General features: G+C 28.6%; 1 protein-coding gene and 1 pseudogene across 3 annotated transcripts in view; both read left to right on the top strand.

Annotated features, from left to right (window-relative positions):
- The window catches only part of LOC149056628 (uncharacterized), a 35,873-nt gene extending 22,314 nt beyond the window's left edge, over window positions 1-13,559 (top strand). Inside the window, exons 1-3 of one of the 3 annotated variants that reach the window (XR_016191032.1) lie at window positions 1,622-1,945; window positions 3,956-4,086; window positions 13,307-13,559. Coding sequence is in view for 1 of the 3 variants with exons in the window: in XM_089223991.1 (XP_089080117.1) it covers window positions 13,307-13,312 (6 nt within the window). In the remaining 2 variants the exon portion in view is untranslated. Of the gene's footprint in view, window positions 1-1,621; window positions 1,946-3,885; window positions 4,087-13,306 lie in introns of those variants that run through there. The other 2 variants (XR_016191033.1, XM_089223991.1) reach the window with 2 other exon arrangements.
- The window catches only part of LOC149056625 (uncharacterized), a 161,628-nt pseudogene that overhangs the window by 111,676 nt on the left and 36,027 nt on the right, over window positions 1-13,925 (top strand).

The raw sequence follows: 13,925 nt of genomic DNA, 5'->3' as shown, positions 1-13,925 counted from the left end.
TCCTTCAGTAAGATTAATCGAACTGTTCTGTTACAAGTAAACGGTAACTTGCAATGGGGAGTATGTTCGACCTTTTTGCACGTCCAAATCGCCCCCGAGTTTTGGATGTTTGTTCAGTGACCGCAACCGTTCATTCGCAATGGTGGCGACACTGACTAGCCGGCCGCCCTGTTCCGGCCACAGAACAATATAAAATAGACACTCGATCAGCTGATCGGGTTACTGTATTCCTACGGTTGAAGTATTGGAAATTGTACCGTATCCGTAATCTGATAGAATATTAGCAACGAGTATCCCTCTTAGTTATGGAATTATAAAAACGGAAACAACCAAACAACATGAAACAACGCGATGGCCAATGGGCATCACAAAACACTATATCAGTTCTGTCTCTTTTTGTGTGATAATAATGATATAATTTATTTAAGTGATAATGCATGTCACGCCCTCCTAAAGACAGTGTTCAAGGCCATAGTCACCAGATTTTGCCATTACACACAGTGTCTATACCCTGTTCCGGCCAACGACACGTACCGTAGTGATGTAAAATTACCGTAATTATCTTTTGAGAGAATATTGGGTAATTTTCTTTTTCTTTAATAATTTTAATTTGATAGTCATATCGTAACATTCGTAACGTTATAATCTCGATATTCATTAAATTATAGTATACATATAATTTTATAAGTGATACGTATTGCAATGACAGTTTGGTTTTACCACTTCTACTTCTATCGTGCTACCAATAATAATGTTGATTGTTATGAGTTTATGACCTTTGAGTGTATTTATAGACGAAAAATACGTACGTCAACCTCGCCGTTATTATCAGACATCAGTAACCACTATAGGGTACAACTGTCGATGGTATAATACTAAATATTATCTAGTACAGTAGTTACACTATAGTAATAATTACCCGGTAATAATTTGATAAAGAATATTCTCTTATCGCATCACTACGACGTACGACGCCATTACCGTGTTTTTCGTTCGATCGTCACTCGCTTTTTGTCATGCTCGACGTGCTCTTAACCGTTTTGACTTGTTAATTAATCATTGTTTATGCTAGCTCGTGTGGTGATCGCCATTTTTATGTGCCTTGGTGCTCAATGTTAATATCGCTCTTCTTAACGTCTGTTATATTGCTCACATTCATTTTCGAGTTCTTATAACGTATATTCACGTGGCTCAGTTACCACCCCCCGTTCCGGTAATCGTGAATAATACATTGCAGTATAGTACGTTCAGCCCAGCAGAATAGTCTACGTTCATCATCAGTTCCGGTGTCCAGAGCGGTGGTCCCTGTCTCTCCCTTCAATATATTTATATGCACATTTATATGTGCACATTGCATTTGTTACATTGTTAGGCATATGCGTTGTTATAATATAGTTTGTTCATGTAATTTATATCAATGTAGCTTATTATTTAAATTAACCCTCTCACAATAGTCTGGAGGACTAAGCGACTGACGTACGCCTTAGTAAGGCCCGTTGGCGCAACCAATATATATTTGTAAAAATAAACCAAACGTGATATTTATAAAACGGTTTATCATTCCACGGACGCCGGTCAGTAGTGACCGTGTGGTCTCATTCGTCTGTGCGTTGATCATGGCACACTCAGAGGCTTGCAAAATGCATTGTTAAATTGTAACACTGACTATACTGTCATTAATCATGTAGGTAACAATAGTAATGTAATGTACACGTTAGTAATCACAAAAAATACATACACAATACAACTACAATTTGAAACAATTTTTTTTTTGTATTATATTTTAATTCTTCCATCACGTTTACTCAGATAGACTGCATTAATATATAATTACTATGGTAGGCACATTTATCTATATCATATTAATCATATATATCAGTGTGTTTTCGATATTCAACTCTCTTTTTAAAACATCAAATTTAATCGTGGAACAAATATTATTATCGTGAGTACACAATATATTATCATAGGTACCTATATTATTATTAAACATTTATATACTACAGTTATAGAAACCATAAATTATGTAATATATTATTATTAACGTAAAATATAATCATTTTAAATTCTTCTAAAACTAAGTACATGTAACTTATTATATATTCAATTAATTATTATTATGTGTTTCAACAATGATTTAAAACATTTTCGAATGACCACATATTTATAGATATATAACTGTGGTGTATTAGAAAATACGAACGATTAATAATGAAGCCGCATACGCCCATTTTTAAATTGATACAAACATATACTTTTGTATTCATTTATATGAGCCTGCAGTTATACAATGTTACGCTCTTAAATATATAATAATAAAAATAAAAAACACTTTATTTAAAATTTATGCATAATTAATAATATTTTTTCTGTACAAAAATATAAGATGATATAAATTTTTTGTTATTAAAAAAAAAGAACGAATCTTAAATCATAAAACTAATTAATTTTAGTAGAACCATAAATGATAATTTTTGAAGAACAATATTAAACGTAATTTACCATTAGTTTTGCTTCTTTTTTTCTGTGTATCGAACGTTATACTTTTAGCATTAAAGATGGGACATATTTTTTTCGTTGTTGTATTTTAAATAAAAAAAAAACTATATTATTATTATTATTATTTCATATTATTTATCGTTTGAAATTTTATTATTCTGTTGACATTTTTGATTTGTTTATTATTTGTCATCCTTCTATATGATTAAATCGTTACATTATGTATTGTTTTAGACAATTTAATAAATAGATAGGTATTAAATTTAAATAATATATTATAAACAGTTACAAAATCATTGAAGGCTTATAATATATAATTATATTAATATTATAACATGATACGTATGTGTAAAAGACAAACCAAAAAATAATAAAAAGGCAATGTTGGCATTCTTATAACAACGGAAAAGCGGTGATGGTCATAACAATAAAATAATAAATACTCGAGTGCTGGTATATAAAAAAATAAAAACAAACAAACATTTTCATTTTTATTTTTTTATACCACCTACCATTTAGTCAAACGTTTGCAACAGGGGAAAAAACGAGTAGCTGGGGAACAGCTCGTATGCCGGAGGTGAGACGTTCAAAAGCGATGTTAACACAAACGATTAAGTACTCGACAATTTGGAATGTTTAATTTAAAATATTGTATAACAGGTTTTAAGTATGTTATGTGGTAAAATAATGAAGAAAATAAAACGTTATTCACCGATTATTATAGTTGTTGACAAAACACTTATTTTATGGGTAGTTATTGTTCTATGGACAGGATATTCAAGTCAAATTTCAAATACTAAACGTATCCAAAGAGTCCAGTCTAAAATCCTTCGTATCATTTCAAAAACTCCATTCTATGTTTCAAATAAATCCCACCACTCTGATCTACAGTCACGGAACTAACCAAACTACATTACAAACGCTTCATTTACCGATTATATCATCAACCCAATCTACTTATTTCTCAACTAACATCTATATCCATACCTGGTAATCTTCAAAATAAATAAAGTGGTGTTGTGACTTGCTCACATGAGTATATAATTCATTAGCTTTTGAAAAACGAAAAATGATGTAAATAAATATTTAAAAAAATTGTAATTGTAAGTGCATATATAATATTAATTATCTATTGATGTAGTACCTCCACTAGGAGGTCTCTTCACTCTGTGTTTCCTGTGTGTATTTAAAAATTATAAATTCAGCTTATTATTCAACATTTTATAACAGAAAAAAAAAAAAATAAAAACATTCAAGTCATTTTCTAACATGCGCATATCGTATATCGTTATAACCTACGTCAATCACATAATAGTTATTGAGTTAAAATCATCTTAACGTTTCTTAATTTTTAAATCTAAAATAACGAAAAGGGTATCACTGTTATACTATAATTTATTTGTTGTTTCAAGAAGGACTGTTGTGAAATTTACTATTTTATAATTTTCAACACTAGGCTTAACGTTTGTTATGGCAATGGACAATGGTAACGTTCCCGCTACACTACTCATGAAGTGCCTCAACACTATTCCCAGCTGCTTCACTCGGTGTCATCTTAATTGGTCACTGTACTTTACCCAGCTATAGGTATGTATATAATATAACAATTAGACACTATAACAATAACACTATAATAAAATATTGATACCTTTAACCTAACTGATCGCATTTTTAGTCAATCTTCAGTTATAGGATTTTTTTCCAAAAAAAGCTTAAAATATTTATTAATTTCTATATTTTTCATAAATATTACCTGTTGTGTACTTAAATAATGTAAATGACAGTTAAATGTAATATTTTAATAACGGCAATAAAACAAAAATGTGCTTAATTTGTTATTGATAAATGATAACTGCTTATGTACCATTAGTAAAAAAAAAGTATTCATTACTAGAAAAGAAGATAGATTGGCCCAAAGATGAAAACTAGGTAAAAGGTGGGCACCATGGGTACTCCAAAATAATATTAAAATAGAATCAGATTTCTAAACAATTGTTTAATAATAACAAATTATTCTATGTATTCAAATAAACAATTTTATGGGCAGGTTTTGAAATTATTTATCTTCTCGGGGGGCTAAGTCTTATAACTTTGACTATTAACCCAACTAACTTAAATAATATAAAAGTCACCTCATCACTTATAATAATATATACTTAGGTCTAATTAAATCAATGTTAATTTTGAATTTTGATTTAAATATAAAAAATTAAATAATCAATAGATAATAATATGTGTAGTGATCACGTCGCCTACAGGTATCAGTAGCCAAGGATGATGTTGGAAGGTGACTCTTGAGTTAATTTATACAGAGTAGATTTCTTCTTATTTAGATTATTTGGTTATTTATTTTGACAAAAACATATATTATTTATAAACATTAAATTTGAATTTAATTAACAAGTTAAATATTCTGAGTGACTAGAATGAATTCGGTTTGACTCGAATATTTTCCAAATTCAGAATATTATTTTATAAGAATTTTTCTAAGTCCAATTAATTAATTTAAAGAACAGACTGGCGTGAAGGTGCTCTGGCTAGTCTGGTTGAGTCGCGTCTGAATACAGGCCGTTTTGGGGTCCCTTATATAGTGCTACCCTCTACTCCCATAGTCTACTTGCTCTTGTCGCTGTTCTCACTGATGTGGTATAATCATCTAAACTGACGGAAATGCCACTCGCCTACGTACGAGCTAAATGCGCATCCCATGCAGCTACAGACCTCGATAATTTATATTATTATTATGTAAAAATTATATATTATGATATGACATTATAACATCGGTTCTTGGAACTTTTTGTATTGATGCATAACCCCACATCCTGTGCCACCTTTCAATGATCTTTTATGGTCGTCTAACCACATGATTTCGTGTTGCCCTAACGTTAATGATTTCCACGAAATGCTTTCTTTCCTATAATTACAAAGTCGGTCGCATCCTACCCTAACTTGGTTCGGTTGGTACCTAGTTGACCGTGAACTACACAATGCGGGACGCCAGTCCATAGTATATGTATATTTTATGATATCGATTCGAAACGTTTTTTTTGAAAAACATTTTAGTTTTCTGGTGAGCCAATCTAAAGGTTTCTTAAAATTATAATAATAAACCACGACGGTCATATTATAGTAAGGCCTCTAAAATATCTTTACTAGAAGGTTTGTGTTAAAATACCATTTCGAGCTATCCGAAACCCTATACAATACATTAATATGTTATATACAATATAATTATTGTCAATTACGGGGAAAATGTTTTTCAAACATTTAGACCTTCTTGTCAACGTTGTACTGAATACAGACAAAAAAGGTACAAAAATCAGTTCAATCGTTCAAAATAATTGGTAGATAAAACGAATCGGATATCATATTATATTATATACGACCTAACTGTTGTGTAAAATATTAGATTAATGTTTTGTTTGTCGAACACAAGAAAACTGTATGCCATATTTTAGCACGTACCTATATTTCATACATTTATAGTGGCATAGGTGTTCTAAAACTCGGTTATTAATTATAACAACTATGATTATGATTACCGAGCAGAAAACGTTTTGAGACTCGTTAGACGGTAAGTTAATATTATTATATCGCCAGTGGCGGTGGACGGCAACCATGTTATACAACGACTACAACAACAACAACGACAACGACAACGACAACAACAATAATAATAATATACTAATTGTTATCTGAAACTAAAATCGTTAGTGCACGTCGTGTGTACGTTATAAGACGAGTGAGCGGATGGGCTATAATTATACGTGTACGTATTATAGGTATATATGGGTGGTAGCGATGGGGTTGGTGGTGGAGACTGATAATTAGTCAAGTGCACGTTTTAACTAGTATGAAAAATAATAATATAATATTGAATTGCTTGTGCATGGTTAGGTTATTACTTATGCACGTACGTACGTGTGTATGTGTGTATGGTTATAAGTTTCGAAGGCGGACGAAATGACATAATATATTTTTTCATCCGTTCACTAGATCACAGCCATATAATATCGTATAATATAATTAATATATATATATATTATAATACCTACCTACTAATACGTGTAAGTGTGTATGTAATTCTAGAATCTAATCTGCAATAAGTTAGCACGTGTAGGTGCATACATGATATAGATGATATAGACTGGGTTGGTATACCTACAATAAAATAACACTATTATTACCATGTGTGACACACACATTGGCATCACAAACATTTTCTTCATAGGAGCAAACATTGCAGTTATACCTACACACTCAATCATAAAATATAAACTTGATATATACCTATATATGGCTATATTATATTAAATATTAAAAAAATTGTAAAAATAGAATTAAAAAAAAATTGTATCCAGGTAAACCACACCTGCAATGTCCATAATCGTACTATTACATATAAATATATAATGCAAATTTACCAATCACTATTACACTGAATACAAATAAATAATAATATGTTAGTACCATTAGTACCAGTATATACCGCGATATCTTTTAGGGATTTCTTTAATCGAACTTTTTCAATAATAATAGTTGAATACAAACTTGTTTTTACGACCTAACAAAATTATGCACCCACCTAAAATTTATTGTTTAGGACGATAGCCTCCCCCCTTAGCCTTAAATCCATCACTGGTATCCGGATAATTATTGTCCGTGAACGTATTGCGATAAAATCGTATCGCGACGCAGTAAAAATGTTCCAAATTTGAAAATGAAAAGTAACAAAAGTGGTTTCGCGTCGGTGATCGCCTCGCCCTTAGCTTGTTAGTGAAATTATGTTTTTATTCATTAAACCAAGGACTTCAGTATAGGTACTTACTAGAGAGTTTTACGCGTAAATCAAGATGACAACATATTATTATCGTTCGACATGGGCTGCTTAATATTATTTTATTACAAGTTACAACGGTTTTTACGATCTACTTGTTTTTCACTGTAAATATATTATATATGTATACAGTTTATATATCCGTGGCACCGTAACTTATCTCATATGAACGTAATTAAGGGATGTGATTGGCCCCCGAAAAGGATATTTCATGGAAATTATTAACTAGGTATTTAGAAGATTATATGAAACCTCTATTTTTTTAAATTTAAATTTAAACATTAAAAAAAAAGATCTGGATCTGGATCACTGTTAGCTATAAATATTATATAATTATCAATTTATCATCATCATTATTATAAGTAATTCATATTTAATTTTTATATGACGAAGCACCTCTATCGAGAGACCCCTTCACTTTTATATTTTCATGTCATTATATTTTTTTAATAAATTTATCAATAATTACGCTTATCGTTCAATTCTATATCAGATGGCCTAAGAGAGAATTTTGTTAAAAAAATTGAATTCATCTTTGCGACTAGATTTGTCTACGTCATATTAACTTTTTTTTAAGTTGTCATGGTTAAACGTTTATTATTACCTATTTGAAATGCATTTTTTTTTATAGATTTATATAAGAGTTTTAAATTATTTTTTATGAATTTAATCTAAAATTATAATTTTTAGAACTTATAATACTTACTATGTTTTTGTTGTATGTTTAATCTATTTTGTTATTACTATATTTCAATATTTGCATAGGTATTAGGTACCTATATGTTTGCATATACTGATAACATACATTTTATAAAATGATTGAACAATGTTATCTCGATCACTTGATCAAGCTATAAACCTATTATATTCAGCTCTTAAATTGTGTAAATAATATTAAATAAAACACTTATTTTACGTTGGAATGTATTGATAATAAAAAATAGTTATAAACACTTTTTCTAAAATAATACTTTAATTCTAGCACATTAAATGAAATTACATTTTTAACATTGCCATGTATGGGATAATTGATGTACAGACGTATTTCCGTTTATCTCATGATAATTTATAGTTAATCCCACAAACGGGAAATCATAGTAAGTATAAAGATAAAATGTAAAAAGGCGCATGTAAACTCCCCTAATATTTTGTAAGTTCCCGTAAAAATATTTTTATGTATTATTCTTATTTTGATTCTTTCCCAAAGCGAGTCAAGTCATGAAAATAATTAAATTAAGTTAAGATCGGTAAATTAGGAGTTAGCATTTATCAGTTAACAAACAATTTCTTAAATCAGAATAAAACAACTGTAAGTATTGAACTTTTATCGTGATGTACCTACAATCTACATACTCTCTAACTTGACATGTTTACTAAATATTTAAAACGGATATAATTTAACGAATATTAGTTTTTTATATGAAATATAAATTTAAGGTCATTTAAGGTCATATAATATGATATTAATATCTAATCCAATTTTAAAAACACATACATTGATGAACGAGCAATTTTTCCACCTAAAGTCTGAGTAGAAGCTTCTTCCACAAATGCTTGTGAATCATTTTATGCTCACTTTAACTCAAATTTTAACCATAGCCATCCAAATTTGTTGATACATTGAAAAATATTCAAACAGAAATGTATATAAATAAACAAAGTACCAAAATACATAAACCGAATAGTTGTCATAACTCATAATAATAATAATAAGTTAAAAAGACCACAACAATTATTAAACCAACTAATACAAAATTATAAAGAACAAAAAGTGTTTACATTTTATTATACTAAAACAATTTCACATTATTATTCAACCAAAAATAACCTAACATGATAAGACGAAATCAATTATAATAATTATAATTAAACTAGCAAGACGATGATTTTTTTAAACATAAATAAATAAATAAATATAAATTCAATAAAAAATACAGACATTTTTGAATGATAACTAAAACCGCCTACACGTGGTGTCCTCTAGGTTACGCTAAATGGTTCTAATTTTTTTTTTGTAAAATGTTTTTAGGGAAATTCACAAAAATTGTAATACGGTAGGTAACAAGATGTTTTATTATGGGAATTTAATATTATAGGGGAATTACATTTTTTGGGAAGTTTACATTTGGCCTCGAATTCATAAAAGTGGCATATATTTTCAAAAGTGAAAATAACGTATAATTGTATTCGTCGCTTAATAACCATTGCAATAGTGATAATCACACACAAATTAATTCAATAAAATAGACTATAATATATTATACTATATCATAATCCCATTTGAACTTAATGTCCAACTATTTGTTCAAAAAAAAATGTTTGGTTTTGTTTAAATATATTTTTAAGTACATTTTTATCGTTCATGTATCATGTAGAAGGTTTCCAGATAATTATTGATGAACAGCTAGTATGATGTTATAAAAAGTAGACAAATAATATATGAATTAATTGTCGTTACTGCTTACTAAATACCTTTTCCGGGAATAATATTATTATAATAGTTATACACTATCACTTTTACGTTTATTTTATCTATTTTCGATATGCTAATCAATAATTATCCTATATAATTAATTGTGTTTAACTGTATGAATTGTATGATATGCAAATAAAATGCATTTTATCCACAATGGTTGATTGTTACTGATTCGATGGTAGTTATATAATTGTCTTGTTTTCAAGAGAAAAAATAAAAATACATTTCAAAGGATTTTTTTTTATTCGACGATAACGTCCAACTTTGTTGGTCGAACTACTATATTACTAGGTACCAGCAAAGGAAAAAGTTTATTTAATCAGTAAAATGAATTTCGGTTAGTAAAACTTTGAACTCGATACGTCTGCCAAACACCTTATCTTTCATTTAAAATAAAGTGTTATTTTATTTCACCTTTTGAAAATTAATAAAAGGTTATAAGTATTTATGATTTTAATATTTTTAATTATATAGTACCTATTATAATTAACTATATATTTTGTGCCAACAGTTAGTTACATGTTACTATTAATACGTTGTCTAACCGCAACTTGTTTATAAGAATTAGTGAAGTAAATTGTATAAATAGAAATTACATAATCTTACTGATGATTAAAAAATGTATAATCAGTTTCTTTGACTAGGAAAAGAAATAGTTTAGAGGTACAACTTTAATGACACAAAAACAATTTGCGGTCCTAGCTATAATTAATATGCCTGATAGAACCGCAAAGCTCCCCACCATTTTTCACATTTTCAAAACATATTACCACAGACCAACAAACATTTCGTAATTTATTATAACGGCTTACTTAAAAAGTTCCAACTATAAGCATGCATAGGTGATATAGATTTTTTAAATGGATCAATAATGAAACATTATGCAGTAAGGAAATAGTTTTAAATATTTTAATTATGTAGTAATTTAGGTATTTAGAATAATACATTCTCTGTGCCTATATTAACCATAAATAGAATTTATGTAACGGGGTTAAAAAAATACAATTAACATTGTAGACAAACTTTTTCATTAATTTTAATTAATTGTCTACCTGTCTTTAGAGACAAATATTCTTATAATTTTCTGGTGTAAATATCACTTGTTGATACAGACTTGTGGATCTATCTACTACCACTCTACTTTTTTCACGAATACCAATCACCTAGAATTTGGTTAATATACCTAGAAATTTCACCTAAATACTAAAAATATATAACACCTTTATCATGAAACACTATATCAGTCATATCAGTAAACAGGTAAAAAATGTTGTAGTATTTTTTTTTAAAGTAAAATTTTATAATTTTATAAAATATTCTGGATAAAGTATGTGTCCTATTTAAAAACCTATGTGTCCTAATTTGAAAAACATTAGGGGTAAGTATAAGTACGCTAATAAATATAAATCAATATATAGCTTAGGTACTACGGTAGGTACCTCTTCTAATCACTGAGTATAATATCCTACCATAGCTTTACAGAATCATGACATTTTATTTTTACAGACACGATAATTTAAAATTAAAGTATTCAAAATTATTGAAAATAAAACTTACCTAGTAAAAACTATTGAAATTATTATTTTTATTTTGAATTATATACAATACAAGTACCTACTTTAAAATCCACAAAACAATGTAAATAGGTAGGTAAAAAATAAAAAATATGTGTTATGATGTTGTTTGCAAAAACAGAGGCGTGTACACAACTGCGCTGCAGAAACAGTTAACAAAAGCATTAAAATTGAGAACACCTTTGATGGAAAATACATTTTTTAAAAACTTCGATACTAAAAAAAGTTTGCTGGCAATTTGATTTTATACTTGATAATATATTATATATTATATGCAATAAGTGGTTGTTGTTTATATTTATATATATATATATATATATATTTTTTTTTTTAATACACAGAAAGTAATTGTTTTGAAGGTACATTATATATATATTATTTATCACCACGACGAGTGATTTAAAAAATTGACAACATAATGGATTTGGCTAGTTAAACTAAATAGTGAGAATAGTCTCTATTCAAGGATGAGAGTGCTGTATTTTATAATCACAGTCAATTCACTCCTTAGATTCAGAAGGGGGGGGGAGAGAAATGAATCTGTTTTACAATGATGTTTGTTTTTTATGGTGTATATTATGTCTTCTCGTTTAAAAGAAAATTTGACTTAATCTTCAACTTTGAAGGTGGTTTTTGCCTTTTGGTGATGTTATTGAAGTGTGGTGTACCGTCGTGTGAGGTTTATCTTAAGTTGTTAGTGTCAAATGAAGTAACACAGGTGTTGGTTATAGGTATATATATATTATATTATAATTACTGATTTATGAACTTAACACTGAATAAATCAATATTGACATGAATTAAACACTAAAGAAATGAATATTTAAATGAATTACACATTAAAGAAATGAATATTAAAATACTAATATTACGAGAGGATCTGATTAAAACTATACGAGGTTCTGCTATACAAATTATAAGATGCTCTGCTGAGTAACGCGGGAGTCTCTCCCTCTTTAGACCAGACTCGACTAACTACCAACAGACGGGGCGCGTTGCAACGGTCCGTCCGAGGCCTTCAGTATGTGCTGACCCAGCCTTTTTGGTCACGTAGACCATCGTGAGAACTGAATCGGTCACACAGTCATTTTATCCTGAGACAACACATTTGAGCGTTATATATATGCAAGTCCCCCCTGCACATATATACATACACACATACATAAATATATACGCAGTACATACATACATACATACATGCATACATATATACATACACACAGGCATGCATATACAACATTATAATTTCTTAGAAACCAACTAAAAAACAGTGGAAAAATGGGAATATGTACGCAACACGACTGTTTTCGACTAAATCGAAAATGTTATTTTTTATTAATTATTTTTTAATTTTTGTTTTATTTGTTGTATAGCATATAATTATATTCATAAAGTTGCTGGCAATTGAAATTCATATTTTTTAATCATTAACTCAACTTTAACTATAATATATGGTTAGAATAATCTATTTCCCTCAAAGTCGGAAGGTTATTAATTCATTATCTTTTTATCTTTATCCCTTAGTGTGGAGAGCTTCCCTCTCTTCACGTTTTATACATGTTGTGTATTTTAATCTATCAAATTTACTTATTATATAAAATAATTTTAGGTACAGATTGTAAAAATATACCTACTTTTGTTTTAAATAAAAAAAAAATTATGACCTGTAATTTAACTAAACCCTTCACAATACACTACCAAGTAGGTATCTATATGAAATTTCTTATATTGAGTTATATCTATATGCATACATAATTTTTTGATTTCAGCACAGATATTCTGACACAATACATTTTATACCTACGTATTTCCAATTTTCTACTTATAATAAAATATGTTTACAAAACGAATCACGAAAAAACGCACTTAATTTTTTCGTAAGCTTATGAACATTTGTATAGATTGCTTTTTCTTTTTCAGTCGTGAAACTTTGTCGACGCGAAAGAAAAAAAATATTTCGGACGGCAATCGCACACAATATATACGACAGCGATAGTTCTTGAGTACCAGAGGGAACGATAGAACTTCACGCGCCATCAGAAGTCAAAGCACACAAATCGTCTTTTTGATTTCACATTTTGTAATTGAAATTTTTATCAAACGCCAACTTTTGCAAAACAGATACCTATCACAAGTGGTATAATATTATACTTAAAAAATTTAATTTCGTAAACCTACGCATCTATCGTTTCTCATATAATCATAATAATTGTATTATTGATTATTGATTGATATAAGTGATAATTATTTCATTACAATAGGCGATAACTATACAAATTATTGAAATACGACGTATTATTAATTTACTTATATTTAAAATTGCACAGTTATTAAAAACGAATGGATTTATTATATATCAGGTTTATTTAAAAAGAAAAAACAAACATTAAAATAGAAATTACATACGTATACGCAAACATGACAAATCTACAAACATATTATTCGATGTGAAAATATATAAAATATTATGTTAATTTTTAATTTTTGTTAAATCATTGCAACGGGTCATCGGCACGATGACAGGTACTGTATTTAGTTG

The sequence above is a fragment of the Diuraphis noxia genome, unplaced genomic scaffold (genome assembly GCF_037042655.1).
Source record: "Diuraphis noxia isolate RWA-SAM2 unplaced genomic scaffold, SU_Dnox_SAM2 contig0003, whole genome shotgun sequence".
Taxonomy (NCBI): Eukaryota; Metazoa; Arthropoda; class Insecta; order Hemiptera; family Aphididae; genus Diuraphis; species Diuraphis noxia.
Note: the sequence above shows the minus strand (reverse complement) of the source record. Positions and strands in the feature narration are given on the sequence as shown.